This window comes from Cryptotermes secundus, unplaced genomic scaffold (genome assembly GCF_002891405.2).
Source record: "Cryptotermes secundus unplaced genomic scaffold, Csec_1.0 scaffold2648, whole genome shotgun sequence".
Lineage (NCBI taxonomy): Eukaryota > Metazoa > Arthropoda > Insecta > Blattodea > Kalotermitidae > Cryptotermes > Cryptotermes secundus.
Genome location: NW_019736444.1, coordinates 112,303 through 124,596, shown reverse-complemented (window position 1 = coordinate 124,596; position 12,294 = coordinate 112,303). Strand labels below are relative to the sequence as shown.

The window sequence follows — 12,294 nt, the reverse complement described above, 5'->3', positions numbered from 1 at the left end:
AATTCAGTGAAGTGACCAGCTTCAGTTTAATCAGTATGCATATTATGATCGTAGAATAGCTATTGAAATTAATGTCTTATAACATTTAGAAATGCATTAATATGGCAGTTTTTTTTTTCTTTTCTTTTTTTTTTTTTTGTGGTAGGTAGGTAGGTAGGTAGGTAGGTACGTAGGTAAGTATCCCTGTAACAGGCTGTGGAGGCCTGTAGGGTTGTGAGAGATCGAGGCTCCCAAATTATCTAGTCAGCTCACAGATGATGGTGTGGTTGTTAGCCTTATGCACCTGCTGCCCTTTGCCCCTAGGAATATTCCTAGTACTCATCTTTGTTAGAGGCTGAGTCGACCCCAGGGACATAGTGTGGCTGGAAGGATGAGGTCAATTGAAAAATCCAGTGACCTCATTGTGAATCGAAACCACTACCTTGTAGCACAGTGCCTCAACCAACTATGCTACTACTTTTATTCATGTTAATTTTCTGTAATTTTTTTAATGACTGCAATACTACAAATATTTCAGAAGCAGTTCTCTTAACAGTTCTCCCTTAAAGACCTATGGGGGCTGAAGAAAATCTCTTCCAGTTACAACATGCAAGACAGTATGTTGCCTGTGCAGTACCTGAGCAGTAGTACAAGTGGTTTCTACTTCAGCTGCGACTTATATTATGAATGCACATAAGACAGTGTAATTTTATGTAATTTAATTTGTGATTGATATTATAATTTTATTGTTATGATCATCTGATAATTTACTGTAGTCACAATGATAGATACTGTATCAAAAATCAAGACCCTTCTCATTATTCTCAGTAAAGCTGATGTTGCACACCTCACATGCAGTTTAAAATTAGACGTTTCAGGAGCAAATTTACTGTATTAATTTTTTTTTTCAATCAGGGTGTAATAAAAGTTAGATGATTTATTCACATAATATGTTGTTTTATATTTGTTTGTGAAATGGAATTATGTGTACTAATTTCATGTGAATTTGGATTTTCAGGAGCCGTAAACTAAACAGCCAGCTAGAGAACGCAATTCAAGAAGCTATGCTCGAACTGGATCGTATGACAGAACAGCAGCAGGCGTCACAGTCTGGAACAGTGTCCATGGCTGTTAGTAATGAACCAACTGGGCGACTGAGGCGGAACACACATCGGTGACCTTCTCCTTCATGTTCTTCTCTTACATCTTCCATCCTTTTGTGTCAGACAGTCCATATCCTGCTATGTTGCCATTCTCAGCTAATGCTCTTCCATTACCATGGTGTCATACCTCCTTTACATAAAATGATTTATGATTTCAAACAGTATGCCATGAGTGTGTGATGATCTCTACAGCTCATTCATTGTTAAGGTGTGCACATCTTGTTCAGGATTGGGGGGGGGCTGTGGAAAGGCAGTTTTGTGGTCCTATGGCAATGAAAAATTCATCACAAATAAGTAGACAACCACAAGAAAAATATGGTTATCTGTAAATGAATGAGGGCTATAAAACTCATAGGTCAGTAATAGTATCCTGCAGACCACTCGTTATGTTATTAGACTGGTAACTTTTACTACGCTTACTAAATTTTTTTAACTGTGGAGATCTTAGTACTTCCTACATGTCACTTTAAAAAATTATGAACATAAAATTGTTTCATTTTAAGATGGAATGAGAGCAACATTATAAATAGCTGGTAGGTTTATAGCCACTTACATGTCTTGTGCAAATTAATAATGCATTCTAAGACAGCCACGTCTTAGTGAGATTTTAGGTTGTCATGACGGTGACTATGAAGAGTACTGTCTCTAGAATATGACAGCATGTAGCATGGTTGAAGTTTACTGATTTTCTAGAGGAAAGTACCACCACCTTCTTCAGGGTTGAAAAGTAAATCAGGCAGGCAGCAAGCCGAATACTATGTTTATTTCACTTACTCTTTAACTGTGAAGTTGGAGGCAGCATGTGTCCTCTGAAATGTCAAGAAACTTTTACAGTACTGCACTGCAGCACGTACCAGATGCTAGTATGCTTCCGTTCTGTCGTTCTATATTTCTCGCTCATGGGGGGGGTGGAGTCCAACTGGGTCCACTCGGCATGGCGGCCACTAATTGGCCTATTGTAGCCTGCCCTGTGTGATTATGATGATGGATAATTTGGTGGAATGAAGATTGGCAGGGGAAACCGAAGTACTCAGAGAAAACCTGCCCCAGTGCCACTTTGTCCACCACAAATCCCAATTGACCAGTCCCGGGATCGAACCTGGGAAGCCAGCGACTAACCGCTTGAGCTATGGCGCAGCCTGTTGTTCTATATGCAAAATAATAAATATGTCACAAAAGATATAATCTGGGGAAATCGATTAGACTCACATATTAAATATTTAACCATATTTTACCATGATATTACATACATACATTTCCTTACATAAGTCCAAACCAAATGGACATGAAGGTCATCATATCAAAAAAAAAAAACAAACACACAGATAACAGAATAATTAAAACTAATTGTTTATGTTATGCTCCACATATTCAGAAACTGTATAAAAGGAATTATTCCTAAGATATAAAGACAGTTTTTTTTTAAACTAATTCTGTCCTCTTTAAGGCTTTGAATGGTTATGGGCAATCTGTTGAATAGTTTAATAAATATCTCTTAGAACTTCGTAATGCATTCTGCATAAAAGTATCTTAATTTTAATCAAATACTTTCCATTATCTTTTCCAAAGAAAGAAAAGCTTCATAACTTGTCACAGTAGGTATGTATGTGTTACTGGAAAATATGTGTGAGAGCAGTAGTTTGACTGTAAAGGTGTTAGGTGCTTTGTTCAAGCATAGAGTAATGCCAGACAATAACCAATTAAAAATTTTGCAGTTTGCTGTGTTACTGGTTTTCATGTTGCCCTCATTGCAATATCTTTATGTTCAACTTCGGTACGTAAACATGTACAGCTGTGGTATAATGTCACAAATTCTTTTCAGATTGCAGTTCATTTAAGAAGCATGTTTCATTTTATGAAATTAAAGAAACCAACTTTATGACTGTAGGATGTACTATGTGTTTCAGCATGGCTGGAAATGTTGCATTCCACTCATACGTTCTGCATAAGTTATTGTGCAGATTTACATGTATTTCAGTTGTATGATGCAGGAAGGTGGTACACTTCTTGAGAGCCCTTCCATAATTAATTATGATACTGAATTCTGGAAGATTGAACCATTTTATATATTCGGTTTTAGTTGCATAATGAAGAATATTATATACTGTGGTAAATAGAAAGTTCTCTCTATTACATTTATCTACCCTCTTCTTCTTTCTTCACACTATGCTACAAGCCAGAAGGTCGCGGGTTCAAGTCCCGATGAGATCATTGGATTTTTTTAAGTTGATTTAATCCTTCCAGCCGCACTATGGCCCAGGGGTTGACTCAGCCTCTAACAGAAATGAGTACCAGAAATTAATTACATAATTTTCCTGGGGAGTAAAGCGCGGCCGGCGCGTAGGGCTGACAACCTTACCGCCATCTTTGAGCTGATTTTCTAGATAATGTGGGACCTTCGCCGTCCCACAACCCTATGGGCCTCCAAGGCATATTACAGGGATAGCTTTACTTTTTTTTAGTTACTCTTTTTTGTACACTTTATTTTAAGAGAGAAATTTGTCACTATCATTTTCAGGGCCACTGTGCAGTAGCAACAGCAATCCAAACAATCATGTGGGGTGGCACGGCTTTAATTGTGGCATATTTTACTGCCCTTTTGCTTAACAAAAATTAGTTTCTGCTGATCTTGTTGATATTGTGACCATAAATTGGCAGTAATCTAAATATGTTGTACAACATAAATGAAACTTGTTTAAAAATTATAACAACAGTGATGGTCCCCCTCCTGTGTCTGGAAATTCCTAGTTATGATTCATGACAGTTTTGAGACAATTTGGGGAGGGGGGAATTTAGGCTTTCTCCAGCCCTGCTCTCTGCAGTTCATATACGACCTGTAATCAAGCGCATGTTGTACCGTCATAACTCTACAAGAGGGCCAACTCACCTAGACTCAGTGTTTACAATATCTGCTGTATAAATTCATCAGCTTTTCTTCTCTGTTATATGAGGAATTACCTTTTGTATTTCGTAATTGTGTTTATATAGATTCATTCTCTTTTTGTTTATTGCACTTTTCAGTCTTAGGCTTTCAGCTGTTTAGAAATGGAAGTAAAGGCTTATGAAATTCAATTATTTGCTGTACTAAAGATCTGTTAAAAGACTTCTATTCAGTGGTGAAGAGTGAAACCTTAGTTTTACCACACAAGTAAATATCTTTTTTTCTAGTCTTCCATGTTGTACAAAATGATAGACATACTAGAACTGTTGCAACTCGATCTATAGGTCCCCTTCTTGTTACCAGATGGTTTATGATATGCAGATGACTGTCAGCTGTGACAAAGTCTGTGCATAATATTAAGTTAATTGGGCTACATGGAAGATGTGAACTGGGCTGGATTGATTTCATTTGAGATCCAGGTTTTGTCATGATCAGTCTTGATCAGTTGCCCTAGGGAGGCACTGTAACCATGGTTTACAAATACAAGATTTACCATCCTTAGTGGTCAGATGAGACAAGCAAGAGATTGTGGAATATGCTCTAAATGTGTAACATTTATTCATAAAAACATCACTCATTCATAAAAAATGAAAATGCAGAAATTGCTATATAAAACTGCAATCCTCTAGCTTTTGGCTTCTTTCATAAGGACAGATTTATTTTTGCCTATATTTCTCAGATGATGATGCCATAGTTGTGGAAGGTTTCAAGAAGTGTAGAACTATTATACTGAGACCATGGATGGAAGTTTCATAGATAGAGAAGATGACAGTATTCAAGGCTTCCCACTGTTTGTCTACCATGCCCATTTCCTCTGGCCTATGTCAACCAGCCACAAGTAGTTGTTACTAACAAGGGTTATTGCATCATTGTGACTCACATTCATGTGGGCAGAACGGTGTGATGACTAGAAGGGAAGATACTGAAGGACACGAGTGGGAAATGTAAGAGCTTGAAGGAGGTGCCTGTGGGGTTGATCTATGTGACTTCTTTACATGGCCTCATTATAGTTGTTATTTCTCATGGCTTCCATATGTTACCCACTTTTCATAACTCGGAAAGAAAATGGTTGGTTGTAAAATGGAAGCTGTGTGTGCCTTGCTGCTGGAAGGCAACATTTATTAAAACTCAGCAAATCTTCTCATCGTAAACTCTGCATCAAGACAGGACCATGTCTGTATGTTTTCAATTATCAGTCAGATACATAGAACTCAGTTTGCAGTGAAACACAGCTGCAGTTAAATTATACAGTTAATGTTCTATATGTATTTTGGTTTATTCATCTCAGGCCTCTCTGCCAAAGTATTTTTATGTCTCCAGAGTGCTGGAAGACATAAATTCTTTGTTCTTTCTTGTTTATGTTGTTAACATTTGCTCCTTCTTGCCCCTATTTCTAAGCCCTGTGTTTATTATTGAGCTGAATGCCATTTGTGCAGTACAAATTTTAAATCCATATTTTGTTGATGTTAAAATCTGAACTGAATCATGACTGTCATGTTATCGTCTTAGTGGAAGGATCAGTAACATTATGTAGAGTTCTAGATGTGATGAAGTCTCCATATAGATTGTCTTCCTTGTTTTTCCCCATGAACAGAATTTATTTAGGAACCTTACATGGCCCATTCTAGGCAGTAACCTTTTGGGCTTGGTTTTCTGGACTCCGTACACATCATGTATCTTGGTTATTTCTAAATCATGTATTTGTACACTTAAATTGGAGTACCAATCATGGTATGATGCAAACTGTTCTTCTTGGTCTGAGTGGAGTTCTCTGTTGTCAGTCTGTTCATTTACATATGTATCTGGCTCTTTCATGGTGATTCCAACAATAATAAATCCTAGCAAGAAGTTTGTTAAAGTGGTAACACTTCTGACTTGTTTACACAAAGTGCCAGTTCAAATCTTGGCCAGAACAGTAGCTATTCTGACAGAACTTTTGTGTGGTTTTGCCATTCAGCTTCATGACCTGACTGTCTTACCCTCTGGGCCCCAGAACCAGTCTGGACACTGTGGAGAAGAGAAAACTCTTGCCCCTTCCAGGAACCAAACCACAGCCATCCAGCCCATATCTCATTATGCTGAGTATCCAGGCTCCAATTGAAATGTATGCTATTTGATGAGGTGGTTTTATAGATTATTGAACTGCTTTGAGACTTTGGATGTGTATTGATGGAGGTTTGAGCTAAGTGAACTGACTCAGGTCTTCCTGAATCCTAAAAGTATGTAAATAAGAGAATGCTTATACAGCATTGTAAAGACACTGTTTTCAGGTCTTATTGCAGTTACTGAAATCAAGTTGAAATTTGAATCCAGTGATGAAACTGCAGCATCAGAGAAACTTTGTCTTCTAAAAGTTACCTTATTTTGTTTTTGAGTGACCATTTTTCTTTTAAAATGATTCAACATTGAAAAGACGATAATCTCTTTGTAGGATATTTTAGCCTGAACTGTTATCTGTGTATGTTAAGTCCCAAATTTAATATTTTCCAGAAGTACACTATGATTTAAGAGGAAAAATTATGCAATAACACATTGTAATTTTTTTTAACTTACAGAGCAGTCATGGCCTTCAAGATTGTATATGTATTGCTCCCCTATAGTTCTCTAAATTATGGAACCTGTAGAGCATCAGAAAAGTATTTAATTTTTATGGTACAGCAGTGAAGAAGCAAAGAAAAAATTCACAGTATAAACTTAGTGTAGGATTCGTTTTATTCAGGTATTCATAGCAAATTGGTCAACTACGGTTATTGCTGTGATGTATTTACTGTGATGGATACCAAGGTGAATGCATTTGAGTATAGTTTCTCGTTCAATGACTGAAATACTGATCTGTAAGTTTCCTCCAAAACATACGGTGCCCATTGATGTTTTTTGGACAATTCTGGCCCTTAGATGGACACTTCACAAAACCATTTTGTGCAACTCTTTATTCCGGTTTCAGGGTTTAACTTTTATTTTTGTTATTACTGTGTTTATGGACTTTGTCCATCATCCAGTGCTCTGAAGAACGCATAACAACACGTTTTGGAAAATTGATCTGTTTGTGTCCTCAGGTGAGGGGTGGGAGACACCTACTCTGTTGAGTCCGTTAGAAATAGCTAACCTCAATCATTGGACAACCTTTGTCGGTATAGCTACAGCTGCATAAACACCTGAGATCAGGCTTTGTCAATGGGAGGTAACAGATAGATGTACAGTCAAAACTAGACCTGAAACGAAGATAACTAACTTTTCTTTCATTAGGTATAGTTTGTTTTCGCATTTATGCTGTAATTACAGTGAAATCCATGTTTGTCATTCCCCGCTATAACTTTTTCCCTAATTTATCATTCAATTTAAATGATGCCAGGTCAATAATTTCAGTATTAAATTTCTTCCATTTATGATTTCCCTGGATTTAGCTTTCAGATCCACTTTTCCCCAACAAAACTTAAGTGGGGTGTAGCATCTACCAGGATAAATGTCCAAAGACAAATGAAAAGATGCATGCAGCTGTCACATAACCTTCTTCAGTTCTAAATCCAGGTTCTTTCTTTTTATTGTATGTTGGAGCACTTGTACAAGTAAGTTGGCCTCTCCTGATATTTTTAAATTACATTTTCTTACTGAGGTTTTGCCTCATATTATTTATGTCACAGGTTTGGTTTGATTACAAGGAAACTGATCTTTCCATTAGAAAAGAAAAGTATCACATGATTACATGTGAACTTGTTCATGAGCTGTAACTATGTATGATATAAGGGGTAAAATGAATTCAATGGGCTTTCATGAAAAATACTTGTGGTAGTGATAAGTATTTTGAATGATTGGTAATGTATTATACATACATATATATTATATATATATATTTTGTAGCAGCTGTGTATTTTTGTCTGCACAAATTGTCATATATCTAGTCATTGTAAAATAGTAAGAGAATTACAACAGTTCACATGGCATACAGCTGGAGAGACTATGAACACAGACAATAATGTGAAATGGGTTGATTAATGGAGAATGTAAGTTATGTTATCTTATATACAAAGGTGACTGCACGCAGTTTGAACATTTGATCATTTATTGACCATTGTCTTTGATAAGAATAATTTCCCATAACCATAATTATGAATAATGTGCAGAACCAAACATTTTTTTGTGGATTATATCAGCTTATTTTTTTTTTAAAGTATGCCATTATTGTAAGTAGTTCCGCCTTCTTCCTGGCAGGCTATCGAATGAGCCAGGATTTTGAAGGCGTAATATGATTGTATGATTTATTGTACATAATGTATAGGCATTTTATTATTATGTGTATGATATTGCCATTACAGATTTAAAAAAAAAATGCTTTAATGTTGGGTGTACACACCTGTACAAACTTTAAATGACTGCTTGTTATGGTTTTAGGTTAACTAAAAATTTTCTCTGGAGCTACACAGAAGCTTCAGATATGTTACTGTCACTTTAACATGGAACATCACATTATACAAGGAAATATGAAGTATAATTAACAAAAAAATATTTTTCTTTGGGGTTTGGTAACAGAACAGTGTACCTTCAGAGGTTACAATGGACTTGGCATTCATGTTCTTCTCTTTAATTCTATCGCAAAACATTTTTCAGTAATGTAATGAAGTTTTCACACCAGTATCACTGTATACATACATATATATAAAAGTGTTCTCTTGATCAGAAATTTTGATTTATAAATGTTGGGTGTATATAAAACATTTGAATTGTAATAATTTTATTTTTATGTCTTTTCTTGATACTGTTCTGAGACTGAACCTAGCTACAATTTAGTATGAACTGAAGCAAAATGGCTGGCGTTCACCGAGTTGTGTACTGTGCATAACTAATTTTAGTAGTGAATATTTTTTTTATAATTTATTAAAAGATTAATATTTTTGCCAGTTTTTATTTATTTGATTATCTAATTTTAAGTGGATGAATTTTTAAGGTATACTTGTTTGTTCCCATTTCACTGAATTATATAAATAGATGGTAAACATTAATTGCACATGAACAATGGGGACCCAGGTCCATTTGAAACTGTACGTTTTAAAATCATTGTTTTGTACATGTAGGATTTGAGTTTATTTCAGATAACTTTTATTTTATTTTATTTTATTTTACTATGACTACCATTTGCTGCTGAATTCTTATGCGGTGTTTTATCCAGTGTTTGTAATGAAACTTGTGTGCTTTTGATCACAGAATCATTGCACTACCTGCCTATATATAAATAAAAATAGTTATATCAGTCTTCAAAGACTTCACATCCTATGTGAACAAAACAAGATATGCAGATATGTGCAGAGACCAAAATGAAATACGGTGAAAACAACTGCATGTTAAAGATGATCATAAGGTGACTTTTGCTAGTTAGTTGTATAACATTTCTTAATGTGATTTAAATTACTTTTACAAAATAAAAATACTGAAGAATGGCAATAAGGTTTTTTGCTGGCTGTCAAGTTGCTTATATGAATAGTATGTTGAATTTAAGTATGGTACTGAAAATAAAAAAAAAAATGATTGAGATGTGTTTGTTTCTTTTATATGTTGGTATCACTGAAGTGCAAAGCATTGTAAAAATGACTGCCTGTTACCTTGTTTAATTTAATGCTTCTTGGTTGTGTAGCTATTTCACCAAAAATGATATATTTTCAAAATAAATTAACTCTGATAGGTTGTGGTAGATATATTAGCCACACATTTATGCGTCATGCATGTTATTACATTAGTGAAGCTCATAATGATGATAGGACAGACCATAGATAATCAGTCTTCCAAAACCAAGGTCCATGACAGATATCCTACCAACTTTCTTCCTTCCTTCATAAAATGTTGCTTTTTGACTGTAATATGCAAACTAAGTGGTGTGCTGCTGGCTAATTCTTAAAGGTACAAATACAACCTTTTTAAATTCTTACCCAGCCTTTAAAGGGACCCATGTATTGTGTTCATTTCAGTTGGCAATACTATATGCAAGAGAATATTTTATTTACTAAAAATAATCTGTTTAATTTCATCCTAGAAATGTTCTTGTTTCTTATAGGGCCCGGTTCAGATTTGTAACATAAAATTATTTCTTCAGAATTCATGTTATATTTTTGTAGGCCTCAGAATTTTCATGTTATTGTGTATAAGGCCATTGGTGGTTGACTGAAGAATACAGAATGTTCAGTTTTGAAGACTGGGTGTTTTTGGGCCAGGGAACAACTTCTGCACAGATAAAGTCTACGAAGAAATTTCTTCCTGACTTACCCATGAAATGTTTCCAAATTTTGAGGAAGAGCCTCATAGTACAAACTTTTCAACTTCGTACTGACTTTTGATGTTGATACTATTTAAAGTCATGCAGCAAAACTATTGTCAGGGGAAGAGATTGTTTTGAGAGACATTGGCATAGATGCAAGGATAATCTTAGAGAAGTGGGGTGTGAAAATTGTAGCACAGTAGGACAGTATCCAGTTAATACTTCCATTTAACATGGTGCTGAATTTCAAAGCATGAAATTTATTCAACAGTAGTGTAACTATCAGCATCTCAAAAAATATTCTGTCATAGAATTAGTTTAACTATACATTATATTATTTGTTTATAGATAACAGTTTTAACTTTCAATTTGAATAAAAATGCCACTAAAGGAGACAGTTCTCAGCCCATGCACAGCATGCCTGATCACTAATGAGCCTACAGGGGACTAATAAGCCACAGTGATGTCAGAAGTGGCACTTGGTCACACAGACAAGAAGTGTTGTAAGATAAAACTGAAGACACTGCAAATACTGTTCTGAATGTAAGAAGAGAATTTAGTGGTGTGCTGCATGCAGTATATGTGGAAGGTGGAAACCTGAAGAAGCCAGTGAAGTCCAAGTGACAGTTCAATTTTTCATCCTGACTTTGATCACTGTTTCAGCAGTATGATTTTACTTTAACCCTCTGAGGCATACTGGTTCCTATATGTACCATCTGTTTTAATATTACAAGCAGCCCATTCAGCACATGTGGTATGTACACGGGTTTTCAATGATTCACAGAATAAACAGCTATTATATACCTTAATGCATAACCTGTTGGACTTGTAATGGTTATGCAGTCTGTTTTGTGTGAGGTATGAACAAAACTTTTAAATATTATATGATTGAATTGCATGCTTTGAAGGGTTAAACCACACAATAAAAATAGGCTTCATCCAGCGCAGATTTCTATGATAAAGTTAAAAAAAAATACATTGAAGATGGGAGAAACAGTAGCCCCCTTCCGCAGTGTGACAGCTGACAGAGACAGATGCAATTGCCAAGAGATGGCAGCATTGCAAAATAAAAGACAAAAGCTTAACATTCTGAATGGATATTGAAGAAAAGTTGTAATGCAAGATATCACATACATGTGAACCAAAATTCTACACAGACTCTTCATATTTCATATATTCATATTTATAAATAAGCCATTTTTAATATTTTTCAGTTTTATGTTTCATGTGTGTAGCATGCATAGTATATAACTACAGTTCATCCACTTGGCTTAGATGTAAATTTACCCTAAGCATATGACATGTTAACTTCAGCTATAAGTTGGACCTGGAAGTGGCACAGATGTCCTCTTAGAAAAAACCCCCTTCTGCTGGGAATAGTGTTGTCTTGACAAAGAATTCTGTATTATCTATAGATGGTATTATGAATAGTATAAGTTTTCTGGCTGTGGCCTCCTGGGTTATGACACTTGTGGTATAGGTGGATAGCAATGTTTGAGAGGAAGATGTTGCTTCCATTTTCAGGGATAAAGATGAAGGTAGCATGTTCTTCCAAAAAATGTCACTATTCACATACACAGTGTCGCAACCCAGAAGACCACAGTCTGAAGGATGACCAGCAATGAAACCTCAAAACTTACACTGATAGAAATTATTATACTAAGTGAGGACAGCAAATTTGAATGATGAAGAATGATATAAAGAAGTATTCCAAATTAATAAGTACTTAAGATATGAACAACTTCACAGAATATGCTCATTATTAAGATAATTTTATTTTATTTTAGTAATTGGTAAAGCGCAGTGTTTGGCTACATAATAAAATTCTGAAATTTCCAGCCTGGTTTTGTTTTGGGATTTATAAGTGTTGATTATATATAAATTATCCTAAAATATAGTAGCTCTCCTACATGGAATTTAAGCAGTTGGCAAACCCATTACAGATAACAGCATGCCACAGGTAATTA

General features: G+C 35.4%; 1 protein-coding gene across 2 annotated transcripts in view; it reads left to right on the top strand.

The window, feature by feature from the left end:
• LOC111870000 (mucin-12) overlaps positions 1-2,111 on the top strand; it is a 342,323-nt gene extending 340,212 nt beyond the window's left edge. The window contains exon 8 of one of the 2 annotated variants that reach the window (XM_023861920.2): positions 998-2,111. In XM_023861920.2, coding sequence (XP_023717688.1) covers positions 998-1,157 — 160 coding nt within the window. In that variant the 3' untranslated portion in view covers positions 1,158-2,111. The remainder of the gene's footprint in view (positions 1-997) is intronic. The other variant, XM_023861921.2, reaches the window with a different exon arrangement.
• Positions 2,112-12,294: the final 10,183 nt, after the last annotated feature.